General features: G+C 41.9%; 1 protein-coding gene across 2 annotated transcripts; it reads left to right on the top strand.

The window, feature by feature from the left end:
- The first annotated feature begins 617 nt into the window (after nt 1–617).
- Nucleotides 618–15,245, top strand: si:ch211-195b13.1 (STKc_SGK domain-containing protein). 2 transcript variants are annotated; one of them, XM_058619530.1, is made up of 13 exons: nt 618–856; nt 8,998–9,073; nt 10,054–10,126; nt 10,221–10,252; nt 10,359–10,416; nt 10,543–10,626; nt 10,710–10,841; nt 10,940–11,052; nt 11,162–11,285; nt 11,390–11,485; nt 12,165–12,320; nt 12,414–12,503; nt 12,974–15,245. In XM_058619530.1, exons 1-13 carry the CDS (start codon nt 829–831, stop codon nt 13,136–13,138), a joined length of 1,227 nt encoding a protein of 408 aa, XP_058475513.1. In that variant the 5' UTR covers nt 618–828; the 3' UTR covers nt 13,139–15,245. The 2 variants fall into 2 exon arrangements, with proteins under 2 accessions (XP_058475513.1, XP_058475512.1); XM_058619529.1 differs by lacking the exon at nt 618–856 and adding an exon at nt 8,317–8,537.
- The last annotated feature ends 679 nt before the right edge of the window (nt 15,246–15,924 follow it).

Here is a 15,924-nt window from a genome sequence, read left to right as displayed (position 1 = left end):
GTGTGGTCAGGATGGAGCTTGACTGGTTCCATTCATTATCGTTGCACCAGTATGACTTTGCACTACAGATCTCGCTGATCTCGCTAGCCCACACCCCATCTACCAAATAAAGGTACTGTTCTCAGTCGAAATGCAAGCCTGACCCAGGGCTTTACCATTCCAAACCGTACAGTACTGTACCAAACCGAACTGTGAGCATCACATGATACTTTTACCCTAAAAACCCTTGAGAGAGAGCAAATGAAGGAGGCAGGGGAGGCTAAGGAGGAGGCAGAGTGTCACTTGTGCAGTTGAGTCCAATTAAAAGCAGATATAAAAACCTCTCGGCCTGTTCCCTGTATTCCTCAGGTGGATTCCATGTCATGGAAACTTGGTTTCCCCTCCAGTGGGACTCCCACACTCACGGGAGCCGTAACCAGACACCTGCTTTTGTTTTGCTCCATGCTTGCCAGGTGGATAAAAGAACAGACGAGGGTGGAGGAGGTGTTGGTTAGAGGAGGAGTTGGGGGTTGGGGTGGGGGTGTAGAGGAGGAGAAGCAGGTGCGTCACAGATATTTGGTTTCAGCTTTTTGGTCTCGATGCAGCCGGGGCGATAAGTGGAAAAAAACAGTAGAGGAGAAAAAGGGAAGAGCAGCAGCGGAGAAAGTTATTAGCCTGTGAATGAAAGAGAGTTTCCTGACCACAGCTGCAGTGAAGGCGAAGGAGAAGACGGAGGCATATTTACAGGAAGACTGCATCTTTCTCAATCACCTCAACACTCTGCAGTGAGCAGGCGGTCATTCATCAGATACTTGCAGCCTCTTAGCAGATATAATCACTCCTGGGAACATGAAGACCGGCAAGAAATCCTTCATAGGTGGGTGCTGCTTTAATTCTGTGTTGTGAGATGAGTGAGGATGAACGTGCAGAGCAGGAATCAAGCCTGTGACGTCTCTGTCACCTAAACATTGCCCTTTCTTGCACACTAAATTCTCTGGCTCTTGTATGTTTATGACTGTTTATTAATGACTCAGTCTCCTCCTTGTTGTCTTTGACGTCATTGTATCCACTTTGACAGCTTTTTGGCAACACAATCGCCTACATTTCTGAATTGAAAGGCATCATCCAGAACTCTTTGTGTCTATTCTCTTCATTGTCTGGTTTGGTATCTGTGGTATAACCCAGAGCCGCTCACCTCAATCTACCCTGCAGCTCCCACTGCTCTTCATCTCATGTGTCAGCTGGGAGGATAAAAGGTACTCCTGGGCCTTGTTATTGCAGGGCCAGACCTATTAAGATTATTCTCTCTAAATCAGTTTTCGTTGCTAGACACCGATGGCAGAACTGAGAGAGAAAAGCTGCTCAAAGAAATCTCAAAGAAAGATTATAGTTCTACTGGCAGTTTTCTTGATGAGAGCTCAGATCAACAGTTTCTCATGTCAGTCTACTAAACATAAAGCTATAGCTTGCTGCATTTTTAGAAGCTGGTACCCAAATAAGGCAGCAACTATTGATTATTATCATTATCTATTAATGCATTCATGATTTTCTCCATTAGTCTATTGATTGTTTGGTTAAAAAAATGGCATTTCCTGAACCCAAAAACTATCAAATTACACACAAACCAAAGATTGTCCAACCAGAAAATATTCACGAATGAAGGAGCCCGAAAACAAATGACTTTTTTTATGGCCAATGGCGGTATTTTGCAATCACGGCAACTGATAGGCGATAGTTGAAGCCTCAATTTTTTTGGCCCATTAATGTTTCATTTTTTCCTCCGTCTGATAAATATAACTGTTTAATGACAACTATTATGACAGCTTATAAACACTTAAGAACAGAATATTTGGACATAACAAGGCTAGTTATTGTTAGTCGTCAAGCTAATTTAAGCTAACCAGCTGCTGTATGTGGCTTCATATTTTCTGTGCAGACATGAGTGTGGTGTCCGTTTTCTCCTCTAACTCATTAATACAGCTATATTTCCCAAAGTTAATCTGTTAATATCATCACCAAACATGGCTATGTACTCTGTATTGTGGTTTCAGGGTGTTAGCTGTTAGCTGTACTTATATTTAGCTTTCACTCTGTAGCCTCTTAAAGCCAGCACATAAACACAAGCTCACTCACTTGAGCTTGAACAAAATGACTTTGCAGGTGGTCAGATCAGACTTTAACAAGCGGACAGATGGTTATAAACTGCACTTGAATGAATAAATAAATACGCAGCTCCCTCAGCTTTCATATCCACTTTTTCAAAAAGGACAAACAACCACAACAGTGACAACATGCCACACAGTCACACAGTGTTTTTTTTTAGTCTAATCTAAAGTGCTGCAACTTCTTGTTTTCGACATCTGATTCACTTCTTGTTTGGTTTCAAGCTACCAAAATTTAAACTCATCAAACTAATTAATAACTCAATGATGTTTTGTTTTTTTCTCATTGAGTTAGCGTCTTTTAAGCTAGCCTGTGTGCTCAGTGGGTAATAAAGGCTTTTTGTGAGTCGATTCAAAATGTAAGACATAGTTTATTTGCCTTTTCCAAAAGAAAATGTGGGCCATGACATTTGATAATGTTGCCCTGACAATTGTCATTGTTAGGACAACAAAAAAGCCAGCAACAGGGAGAATGTCCTTGTATGATTTGTGTAGCGTTTGAGCCTAATTGTGGGAATTGGGAGCGATGTCACCGCTGAGTTGATGCAAACATACCTTGGGCTAGGCATTTTTTAGTTATTCTAGTGCTAATACTCTCTGCAGTATTTTTGCACACTCAAACAGAATAGTGACGTTCACGTTTTACAATTTGCGCAATCGGCAGCCATTTTAGAATCCTAGGTTTATGACGTTGCTCCAACTTTCCAACTTGGATATCTGACTGGGGGGGGGGGGGGGGGTCAAGTTGAAGGACCGCTCCCTACAACTTGGGAACTCCAATTTCTGACTACAACTGGAATGATGCCGCTTGGAAAGCTGTCAAACATTTTTCAACTTCCGAGTAAATCAGCAAAAGATCCACTTTGCAGTTCGTCAAATGTGACACTGTTGCATTCAAAGTGAATGGGCCACGTTTTGGCTGAAGCCTCCCCCGCTTACATGTGAGTGCAGTGTTAGTGAATGACAGTCATGTGATGCATGTCAGCCACTGGTTTCAAGGTTCCTTTTATTATCTGCTTCCTTTTTACTGAACTGGAAGTTTCAGTTTAACACAGGAAGCCTGCTGTACTGAGCACATAATGAAAAATAACACTATTAAGACAGTCATTTTAGTAGTAATACCAGGGAAATTATTATAATTAAAAAGAGAGTTTGCATTACTAAAGAGGCAGGGGCACCCTCACTCACTTGGCAGCGTATTAAAGTCAAATGTTGGGGAATAATTTGGCAGCAACAGACAGCGTCTGAGTCATCGCAAACATTTCTATCTGAGCATGAGCAGCCATCTGATCCCCGTAGAGAACTGAAAAACAACAACGTCTCAGCTCCTGCCTGAGAATACAGGAGGGAAACAAAAGCGGTGTAATTCTAACTCTAACTGGTTTCGAAAAGCCTAAATGTGTCGTTGAGGCCCGGGGCTGCACTGCGACGCCGTCGGACTTGACCGTCACATCAGTCTCTGCGGTTCTCTGTGTGAGTAATGCCAAAAGTGTGTGTGTGTGTGTGAGAGAGAGAGAGAGAGAGAAGATGAACCTGAGAGGAGGAAGCTGCAGCAGAGCAATGAGATTTAAGCTAACGGCCAATGACATTAGGAAGACTGTGTGGGTGTGAAACGCACCATGATCACTCCTCAGGGCCAGTCAATAAGACCTGCAGTGAAATAACAGACCCTTTCTCATTAGCCGGCAGACTTTCTCTCAGCCTCACGGTGGGTCACAGAGGAGCTGTTTGACTGTATGACTCATAAATCCACCGTCTGCTCTGCTGCCTCCTACAACCTCCACACTGGAGGTAATCAGCATGCAGGTAGTGTTCGATTAGACCCATGCTGTGCCTCCTGTGTATTAGCCTTCGATTTTAGTCAGAGCTAAATATCTCATTCTTTTGAAAGGAAAAAAATCCCCACAGGCTTTCTTTGAATAAAATATCAGAATAATGTTGAAAACATTTGATCTTCTCAAATGTCTTGTTTTGTAATTTATTTGTTGTGTGCAGAAGATTAATTGAATAATCGTTGCAGCCTTACTGAGCCTCAGCATGAAGAAGAACTGGGATTTAACATGCAAGTATTTCAGAAACTGCTGATCTACTGGGATTTTCACATATAACCATCTCTAGGGTTTACAGAGAAAGTCCAAAAAGAGAGAATATATCCAGTGAGCAGCAGCAGCTCTGGGTGGAAATGTGTTGCTGACACTTTCATCAGGGCCCTGTGTACCTAATAAAGTGACCGTTGAGCCCCACAAGGCTTTGTTTAAAGGCAGATTTTTTGATTAGCGTGATTTTAAATGAGGTTGTCTCATTTAAATGAGGTTGTCTCTCATGTAGAGAGGAGTCTCTACATGAGAGACTCAAACTGGGGCTGAGAGTGAAGTCACGTGGCTGAGGCCGGGGACCAATTGCACCCTATGAGAGGTTGGTTGACAGAGTTTCAATGGATTTGTTGGCAAGTGATTCACCCGAGTATTTGGTCAGCGAGCGGATGTGGTGCTCAGCAGTGCACACGGGATTGGACAGAGTGATGGAAATCAGGGCAGCCTCTGAGAAAGTGCTAAATAAAAACCTGACTAATCTGTCAGGTGACACATGGCAGCTCTGGCACGGGAGAGGTTTTCATTAAGAGACGGCAAATCTATGTCCATGCCTGATTGGTTCATTGAAACAATTTTATGAATAGATTAATCAAAATCAAAATGTGCTAAACATCTATTACCATTTAAAATTGTAGTACATTAAATATCCACTTGTAAGTACCAGTAAGAAAACATCGATGCACTAAAATACGCAATTTTATGGCGTGATATCTTGATATGGATTCTTTGAGTCGCTGTATCAATCTGCAAATATTCTTGACAATGGCTATGCGTTGTATTTAAGCCTCTGACCACTAGTTGGCAGCAGTCATTCGGTCTTGATGTCACCCATAAGAATCTGAACTCCCATGTTCGATTTGACCGCCAAAGTGCTATGTCGACGTGTCGGAACAGTCTCCTGGCAACCGGGCTCAGATTGTACGACACAAATTAGCGTCCCCTGTAAGTGGCGTACTTTTACATATCGTCTATTTTCTTCAATCTGCAAAACTTCATCCATTCTTTATATACGGTCACTGAACAGGATATATTGTATATTGTTTTGGCAGACAGGCAGCACTGTCTAGTAGTTCGATACAAAGAGATGACCAAAAGTGGGCGGGAGCATTTTTCAGCACATTTCCTGCAGTTGTAGTTCCACCCAATCTTCAAACTGACGTACAGTACATGTGAGATTCCTTTCTCACTTCATGATCTACGTATATGTCACACGAGGGGAAATACCATTTCAGCCAGCTGTTCTCGCCGCTCTGCTTTTTTTTCCATCACATGCCTCACAAACGCTGACTGTTGCCCCGCGGCAGAAACAATGTATGTAAATCACACTAACGCTGCAAAAGAAGGGAACGTTTAACACACATGTTGCGTTACCAGTGATGACATTTTAAAAATTCACAGCAGTGACTCACACTACGGTGAGCGGTGTCGCTGTCGCGTAACTCATCTGCGGCAGAGCAGACGCTGAGCTGTTTGCTCAGGTAACCTTTCAGGCTTCAACAGGATGATTCACCACAGGTTTAGAGCCCTTTATACACAACACAGATAAGACACTTCACTTCCTATTAACACAAGAGAAGAAGTGCAGGTTCTGCAGAGTTTCACTTCCTTCAATGCAATTTATGCAGAAATGTCACATGACAAAGAAGGGACCAAAAACTCAGGAATTTCCCCGCAGACACATGAATGAAACTCTGAGCAGGTGCTCGTCAAAATGCAAAAGTCGAAAGTACTTAACTTTTTAAGTACTGTTTCGATCATGAAATATGTAGTTTTAGGGCCTTACTCACACTTCACTAGATAATCTTTTACTTTTTTGTTCCTAAAACGTCGTCCGTAAACACAGCACAGTTTCAAGAAATGTCTCCATACAAACGAAAACCCCCAAATGACCAAAAACAGAGAAGAAGACGTGGGACATGAGCATAAAGCTTGTGAAGTCAAATATTTGCAAACTCAAGAAAAGCGGGATTTCCCAAAACACTACAGTAGCATTACGATACATTACGATAATTTTGCAGATTCTCCTGAACTCTTTCTCGTGAGTACAAACCCGGGAAACATTCTCTGCTTCCATCATGAAAATCTGATTATTTAAGTTGTCGTATATGATAATAAACTGCATTTCCAGTCACTTATGCTACTGCAAATTCTCATTTTTCATAATTGATCATATTTGTATAAAATGCTATAACATTATTACCGACTGTGGAGGGACAAATCCTACATTGACAGAGAAATCCATTAATTGAGAGAATAATCTGCAGATTATCACAATCATGATGCTTTGTCAGGCAGTATGTACGGAACACAGAAAATAAGTCCATATAATGAGAACAGAAGCACAAAATCAAGGGGGAAAAACCCTTTAAAAACACATTTTGCATGTGAATCTAAGTCTTTTATTCTGAAAAGTTACTAAAGCCATCAAATAAATATGGTGAGGGCATAAAGTACAAAACATTCCTGTGATATACAGAGGATTAGAAGTATGAAGCACCATTTACTGGTCAAACTTGAGTTAAGTGCAACAAGATTAAGCGACAACACTCGAGTGAAAGTACTTTACACCAGTGAGGGCAACAAGAGAAGCATGTGGGCTTTCTCCCTGTGGGATAAAACAGTTATTAACACTCACTTATGAGTGAGGAGCAAATAATCTCCACTAACAGTCTGAGTGCGACTCGGTCTCTCCCTGTCTCTGCTCCCCAGGCAGCAGTATGGCCGCCTGCATTATGACACACTTATGTAATGCATGGGGGTTAGTGGACCACATCGCTCTGACAGCTGCTCCCATCCCTCGCTCTGAGCTTAAATGAGCACAGTGTCATCGGCAAATTCTGCGAAATTATGTAATACGGCAGAGCCAGCGTTCACCTTCATAGCCGTGACCTTGTCGGCCACAGGATTTATTTCTGAAAGCACACATTTGATTTTCTGGAAACTGTGCTACTTTTGTATGTTGTGTCCCCCTATAGGGGAAATGGAAAGCTACATTTTCCACGAGATCTCGCAGTTAATCTCGCAAAGTACCACGGCCTCTCGTTAGCATCGTGGCTAGACCTGAGCTAAACAAAGGCACGTAGGATTTTACTTGGGCTCAAAAATATAATGACATTAAATCCACATCTTCGAGGCGACGATTTTGAGACATTTAAAGAGAATTATCGCAGAAATGGGACTCTGACGATGGGAGTATTCGGACCTGGTGGATGAACTTGTTGAGTTCGTCCAAACTCAGCTGCAATACTCTGGACAGCTGCACGGCTATAGAGATTAGCATCACAGCGTTTGTGTGGTGTCGGTAGCCATCTTGATTGCCAAAGGAGCCATAGAGAGAGAGAGAGAAAGAGAGAGTGAGATAACAACACACCGGATAGTTTTAGTCATGGGATCTGTTGCGTTGTCGGCTGCGATGTCCATTCTCATGACCATAAGGAAACTAAATTGTCACTTTAGTTTGCAAAGGTATTGCAAGATCTCTCAAAGCTTCATCTTTTTTTTCCTGAAGTCACAGTGCAGTGCATTATGGGATACCCGGCGCTATTTTGAAAGCCAGTTTCATTCATTCCCGTTGTATAGCAACATTACACATTATTATTCTCACAAAGCTTCTTTTTTTTCTTCCATGTTCCCCAAGGAGTTCAGTATGATCACAATATGTGTGAGAAATATCAATGTTTCACATTTTAGCCAAACGGTTCAGGTCTGCTCTTCATGCTTTCAAAATAAAATGACAACAAAAACATAAAATCATCAGCTTCTGCAGATCTTTCTTGCTCTCTTTTACATAAATGCCTTCAGTCTCTTTGTGAGGAGCAAAAGCTTTCCATTCACAGAGGATGAGGAGGAGGAGGAGGGGGGGGGGCGTGTGAAGGACCCCCCCACTCACCTCCTCTTCCTCCTCCTCTGCGGTAGCGCTCTTCGTCATCCTCCCGCCTCCTGCAGGCACTGTATGGCTGCAGCGGAATCCCGTGACGTCAGGATTACCAAGTGGTTGCTGTGGTGACAGCAGGAGAGGGGGGGTGGGAGGTGTGTCCTCCTCCTGCCTCTGTACCACATGCTCTATATAGAGGCTGGTGCGCTCCGGGCTCAGCGGCACTGCGGAGCAAAGCGCGCTCGTTTGGATTCGTGCGTCTTTTTTAAAAAAACAACAAACACGTTTCGAAGGAGATTTACAAAGATTTTGTTGTTTTTGTCCTTTCGTTTATCCTGGATATTTGTTTATCCGTCGACATGGCTGTGACTGAAGCTGGATGTGATCTAACTTACTGCAAAATGAGGGGGATTGTCGCCGTCCTCGCCGGTGAGACACAATTAGTCATTGCTGACGCTCATCACTGAACCCGATTACATGTCTTAATGTGTCAGTTTTCTATATGTGTTGATTAGTTAACAAACCTAACAGTAAAGTCAATTTTGTGCAAAAGTCGATCCAAAAAATTGCTACTTTGTGAATGAAATCAGCCTTAAATTCACACCAATTGGATTATTCGCGTTTTGTTAATAATCCAGAGTGGAAGATGCCACCGTTGGCGTTTGAATGAGTGACCCACGTGGTTGTATAACCTTTTAAGCCTGTAGAATTAAGAGGTCTATCCACTGCGTGCAAATCTAACCCTAAAACAGCACATTTGGAAGTGACACTGATCGGATTAAAGCTCCAGCCCCGGCATTTTCTTCCCCAGCAGTCAGTCAGTGACAAATCCTGAGCATCTGATGCTTTTTTCCTTAATGGTCCCTTCTCTGTCTCCCTCCATTTTCAGCTTTCATCAAGGAGAGAAAAATGGGTCTGAACGACTTCATCCAGAAGCTGGTGTCCACACCACATATCTGCCAACAGTGAGTATCTCAACGTTTGTGTTAAAATGTCAGATTGCAAAGGGAATTTGTGGGGGCTTTAAAATTAGGCACGAGTCACTTCCTGCATGGGCTTTATTTAGTATGAACAGCCCATTCATGACCAGTGATGCATTCTGCCAATCCAATCAGCCACCTGAGTCTGGTAGGACATTCTGTGAGCGCTATAATCTGAGGCCAAGAAGCTGCAGAGTAAGAATAGTCCTTTCATGACGAGTCTTCTGTTAACAAGAACATAATCACCTTTCCTGCAAATCCCCTCCGTCCCCTGGACGAGGTTGGATCACTTAGTTCAGTTATTACATGACATATGTGATGATGGCACTGTCCTGAACTCCCCCCCCCCCCCCCCCCCCCCCGGCCCGGCGCCCTGTCACATCAGGGTTCTGGTGCTGCATCTGTTCCAGCTGAGTCCAGCAGAGGAGCTGACCTCACCTGTCTTGTCTTGGAAGGGTCAGCAGCTTAAGCCTTTTCTCAGACAAGGTTAGGCAGTTCCATGGCTGATGAGCCTCACCTAATTCTGACCTGTCTGGACGTTTCAGATGGTCATTCAAACTTTAGTTTTCAGCCTCACAAACTCCATAATCTGACAATGGTGCAGTTTGTTCTGAAGTGTTGTTCAGCAAATAGAAAAGCACACGCACTGTCAAACTGGCATTGATACATTTACTGCAACAATTCTTTATTTGGTGTATGTAATTATTTAGGTATTGTTCGATGACCTACTTTTACATATTGTGTCATTTTTTGTCCTCCATACCTACGATGACTTCTCCTTTTTCAAAAACCAGAAGGTCGAGCACCACTACTTTGCGAATGCAAATTATATATCGTGCGGGATTCCCCCCCCCCCAAGCACCTGTCTCTTGAAACAGATGTGCACACTTGTCTTTGTTTGTTTTGTGACTTGAGAAAAGTTTAAAGTGTGAAATTAAACCAGAGGCTCTGTCTTTTCCTTCCAGCGTCGAAGTGAACGCTCTGATGAAGATCGATGAGAATCAAAATGAGGAAAATAATCAACTTCCTGATAATCCGGTAAGGGGAAACTGTTCAGCGACAGAAAGTCTGACTCAATATCTTTCCAAAATGAAAAATGTATTTATAATTTCCTCCTCTTCGTATCCTCCAGATGTGCCTAAGTTCACTGGCTGACGAATCGCAGTAAGTAGCCTCATCAAATCCTCCTGTATTTTAAATGCCCACGAGTTTTGGGAAGAGATTTGCAGCAGAAATCTAAATTTTCTTTCTGTTTTTTTCTCCACTTTAGGATCAAACCCTGTGATTTTGACTACCTGAAAATAATCGGTAAAGGCAGCTTTGGAAAGGTAAGACTGTGACTTTGTTGTTTGTTTATCTCTCAGCTCATCTCGTGCGTCAATCGTCACTGCTAACACATTGTGCAACGACTCACGCTCTCAGGTTCACTAATGCAAATATTTGTTGTATTACAGGTTCTGCTGGCTCGACACAAGGAATCCACGAATTACTATGCTGTCAAAGTGCTGCAGAAGAAAATCATCCTGAAGAAGAAAGAGGTAACATTACATTTCCTCATGTAGGAAAGTGTGAAATCCCTCTGAGGTGAATAAACCGTCTCTCATCTCGTCTTCTCTTAAAGCAAAAGCACATCATGGCTGAGCGTAGTGTGCTGATGAAGAACATCAAACACCCGTTCCTGGTGGGACTGCACTACTCTTTCCAGACCACTGACAAACTCTACTTTGTGCTCGACTACGTTAATGGTGGAGAGGTGAGTCCAGTAAAAGAATCTGAGGTTCAGCGTCTCAAGCTCCGTTTGGAAGCACCCGTGTTTGACAGGCGTGGTTTTTTTTCATATTTTCCCTCCAGCTTTTCTACCACCTGCAGAGGGAGAGGATCTTCCTGGAGCCCAGAGCCAGGTTTTACGCTGCTGAAATTGCGAGTGCACTCGGCTACCTTCATTCCCTGCACATCGTTTACAGGTAACCAACAGTCCTACAGCACCCCCTAGTGGACATATGTGGACAAAGACATTGATAGAGATAACACATCAGCTCTGATGAATAATCCGTCTTTTGTTTTCACTCGCAGGGACCTGAAGCCAGAGAACATCCTGTTAGACTCACAAGGCCACATTGTCCTGACAGACTTTGGTCTCTGCAAGGAAGGTCTCGAGCCCAGTGGCACCACGACAACCTTCTGCGGGACTCCCGAGGTACAGAACCAATCTCTAGACCATCACGCCATCTAATTATCACAGAAACGCTACTGAGGATTAATTATAAATGAACTTGTATTGACTTGTTGCCGTCTTTGCAGTACTTGGCCCCCGAGGTTCTGCAGAAGCAGGCGTACGACCGCACGGTGGACTGGTGGTGCCTGGGATCCGTGCTCTACGAGATGCTCTATGGACTTGTGAGTGAAATCTTAAGATTTTTTTATGACATCCGTCCTGAGAGATTTATTCGTAGTCAAATCTCTGGTGTTAATTTCTGAGGTCCAGGAATGACCCCTAAACTCGGATATCCACGTAGGAACCTCAAAGTAACCTCAGTACCCAGAGTAAGGATTGAATAGCTGACAGGAATAGCACTTCTGTTTGTTCCACAGTAAATCTTAAGTCCTACTTATGGTACTGTTTTATTTTTGCCGTAGCTATGCTTTTTTTGTGCACCAAATACAGAGTAGATGTTGTTCAACTAGTATCGCCAACAATGGCTAGCCCGCTGTCCCTGTGGGTGACATCGCGCCAGGTGCAGAGTTCCAACTTAAATATACACAGGTTGACTTGGTGAAAGCAGCAGGGACAGGATGTAGGTGTGGCCAGGTAAATGGCGGGAAACACATTTGGAGGTAGATTGTGGAAACATGTGACCACAATCCTGAGCATGCATGAGTCCCAATCTGTCCTCTGGACACAAAAGACAACGTTCCTTCAGCTGTCGTCCAGCAAGTGTGATTTTCTTTTGAGTATTTGAGGCATGTAATCTAAATTTCTCAGGACGGATGTTGATACCAGATCTGTCTGCAAACCTCAATTCCTGTCTGTTTCTACAACAAATTAACTGAAATTTCCCTCACGATTCCTTCACAGCCTCCATTTTACAGTCGCAACACAGCTGAGATGTACAACAACATCCTGCACAAGGCGCCGGTGCTCAAACCCAACGTGTCCAACGCAGGCAGAGAACTGCTGGAGGGTCTCCTGCAGAAGGACCGAACCAAGAGGCTGGGAGTGAGGGACGATTTTGTAAGCATCCAACTCTGACTTTGGCTGACTTTGGAGAACTGTGTGAAGTGTTTGTTGTCAGTCTGCTCATCTGGATTCTCTCTCTCCCTGCAGCTTGAACTCAAGTACCACTCCTTCTTTTCCCCGATCAACTGGGACGACCTGATGGCCAAGAAGATCACACCTCCGTTTATTCCCTCAGTGGTACGTTTGATTTAGGATTCTGTGGATCATTCTTCATCATCTCTACATACTATTTGAAAACAGTGAAAACTACCTCAAAACTTCCACCTTCTCCATAATTAAACAGTTGAAATAATCAAATAGAGCCACAACATCACAGTTATTAGAGTTTCGTTACACAGAATTCACCACAACAGCTGATTTATTCAGCTTTAACAGTAAGTGTTTGCGTTGCATCAAGTCTGTTGACCTCTGCTGCCACCCACTGGCTTTGTCCAGCGCTGCACCTTAGGTTACGTTTATGCTTCAAGACATCCATCACAGCATTTGCTGCCAAATCATTTTTAGGGTGTACCTTAAATAAAGTAGTAAAATATTCAATCTACATACAATCAGACAAACAGAGATTATAACAATTCAAGAAGACGATTATACATGTTGTTGCTCCAACATCATAGAAAACTAATCCCACCTTCTGTATTCTTTCACAGAGTGGTCCCACAGACCTGCGACACTTTGACCCCGAGTTCACCCACCTGCCTGTGTCATCATCCCTGTGCAACGACTCCATGACTGTGAGCAGCAGTGTCAAGGAAGCAGCTGGAGCCTTCCCGGGCTTCTCTTACGGGCCTCCGGCAGAACACTCCTTCATGTGAGCGCCATTATCTTCTCCTGGAAACAAAACAGAGAGAGTGAGAGAAATGGGACAAAAGCTCTGGACTAATAGCCTTATTTTGGGCAGAGGGACCACAGGGGGGCACTGCAACTAAATTCTGATGAATGGATTTAAGTGATTAACGGACAGGAACCGGTGAGGAGCAAGTCTTGAGGGATCTCTGTGTTTGACTGGACAGATGTGGATTCTCATGTTACGACACCACCCCGAAAACACCAACAATATACGCGTACATGTGTGCCAAGTACGGATGCACCCTGGGGTCAAAACACATCGCTCCCTGATGACTGTGTACCTCACAGCCACTGGTGACGTGACATGGAGGAGGAAGTGCCTGAGGTTCAAAAGGCAGTTTGGACAGTGACGGCAGCTTTGACCACAAAGAGCAAGGTTTAAAAAAAAAAAAAAGAAGAAAAAAAAAGTAGTTTGGACTTTTTTGATGAGCTGTACAGGGTCACGCCTTCATTACATGCCCACATATGTTTAAAAAAAATGCTGTCTTCATGTTGACAAATTTGTCTTGTTGTTTTCATGTAAATGCTCGATTGCACTTGAGGAAACAAGGGTCACAAAAAAGTAGGACTATTCCGTGTCTGTGGATTCGTCTGAACGTTGAATTTCATATCCCAACACAGTAATAACGGCATTTCAATGGTGTAAACTAGTAATAATCATACTGGGACCAAACACTTTAACTAGGATTTACTTGTGTTTCTGACCTGTTTGTCCTCATAAACTGAAGATCAAAGTTTTACTGTACTGTGTCCAAGAGGAAAAAGTTACATATATTTTATTGCAAATATCCATTTTCAATGTTTTAAAAAAACACAAACATTCACTATTTACTTTTAATACAAATATTTTACATATTATAAATGAAATATAAATATGAACATATATATATATATATAAAGTAGATTAAATGACAGCTTTATTTTTTGGATTTTCTAACTCTTGATCATCTGCATCTAGTTGACTTGTGTTAAGGGCTGCAACGATCAATCGATCACTAAATCGGTCGTCAACCTTTTTGATCATGGATTAATCAGTTTGAGGTTATTTTTTATAATCATGAAATCAAGTATTCAGATTATTTAGCTTCTTAAATGTGAACATTTTCCGGGTTCTTTGCTCCATTTAACAAAGAAATCATCAGAATTGAGAACGTCGCCATTTTGTGTTTAGTAAAAAATGTATGGACCAAACGACAATTCGATTAATCACAATAAAAAAGATCGATTGTTAATTGACTAAAACGTTGCAGCCCTACTTATGTTTCTGTATATCAGCTGTTGACAAACTTTACAACTTTAATGTTATTGTTGCCGAGGTTGTTCGCCCAGCAATAACAGGCCGACGTCAATGAAAGCACACGCTCTTTTATCAATTGTCGTCTTTAACGTGACTGATTTCAGTGATTGCTGTTTTTTTGCAAACACTCCAAACTATAAAAAATTGATTATATTTTTGTTGTATTTATGCATCATGTAGAGAAGAACTGTGAATGTCTTGTGCCTGTCCAAGGCGGCCTGATCCATGTCTACTGTATGTACATATCTCTTGTTTTCCCCTAAAACTTCTGCTCCTTTTTAATAGGAAATCATATGTTTGTTTGCAGAACCACCACAGTAGGTGGAGCAGGCGCTGGTTCTCCAGTCGCAGTGCCGAGCCACTCGTGGTTCTGGAAGTGCAATAAAATCTCTTTGATTAAAAAAATAATAATAATAAGATTAATTATTATAATTTCTTGTCTTTAAGGCAAACGCGTAAGATGTCATTTATGCTTTGACATTCATTAAGTTATTACATGATCGGCTTTTGCATACAGGGGGCTGAGGTTTTAAAGCCCACTGACGATAATTACAGAATAAAACAGAACACAGTTAAGGCAAACGCACAGCTCTAGACATATTTTTCTTCCATATTTGGAAGCGTAAACTTTTCAGTTTTTTACTTTTATTATTTTTTTTTGACGTGTATTTATTTTCATGCCACTGCTACCGTGTAAAGACTTTTATTTACATGATCGACAGAAAAATTTAAATGTAATCTGTGTCAGAAATGGCAAATAAAATCTCTAAATTCAAGGTTTTCAAAATGTGCTTTTTTTTCTTTGCAATGACAGTAAAATAAAGTCACCTACGTATACGTGTTTTACAAAAGAGTGCATATTTTAAAGGAGGAATACCGTTGAGGGTTGAAGGGAAAAAATAGAAACAATGAAATATCGCAATATTTTGTGTGGCGATATATTGAGTATCACAGTTGATTGAACTGATTTTAACTGACTTTTTTTCACAAACAAACAACACTTTTCAGTCCACTAGATGGTGCCACTGAGTACTCACTCTCACTAGAGCTGTTCCGTGGGTATATCGCAATATCGTGATTATATGTATCTGACTCGTGTTTTTTCAACAATTAAAACAACCTTTCTGATTTTTCAGCTTCTTAAATATGAATATATTCTGGTGTCTTTGCTCCATAAAAACACAGAAATCATCAAAAACTGAATCATTTTCGTTTGTTGACAAAACAAGACATTTGAAAACATTTATTATTTTCAGGTTTGGGAAACACAAACCAACATTTGAAAACATTTCATAATAATAAACCGATTATGAAAAGAATCGTGAGTTGTGGATCTATATCATTATTTTTTAATAATAAATGATTTGTTTGAGGGTCTTTTTGGATAAGATAAGTTAGCATAAGTTACCTGATTTCGGCTTCATAAGTGTAATATATGTAATAAATGTAATATAA

The sequence above is a fragment of the Solea solea genome, chromosome 20 (genome assembly GCF_958295425.1).
Source record: "Solea solea chromosome 20, fSolSol10.1, whole genome shotgun sequence".
Lineage (NCBI taxonomy): Eukaryota > Metazoa > Chordata > Actinopteri > Pleuronectiformes > Soleidae > Solea > Solea solea.
This window is presented reverse-complemented; position numbering and strand designations above follow the sequence as displayed.

Bases quoted from the DNA above. Each gene is read 5' to 3' on its own strand.
- si:ch211-195b13.1 (XM_058619529.1), top strand. From the start codon at position 8,468: ATGGCTGTGACTGAAGCTGGATGTGATCTAACTTACTGCAAAATGAGG. The intron at 10,127-10,220 runs GTAAGGGGAAAC...CGTATCCTCCAG, and splicing joins ATCAACTTCCTGATAATCCG to ATGTGCCTAAGTTCACTGGC. The intron at 10,417-10,542 runs GTAAGACTGTGA...GTTGTATTACAG, and splicing joins GTAAAGGCAGCTTTGGAAAG to GTTCTGCTGGCTCGACACAA.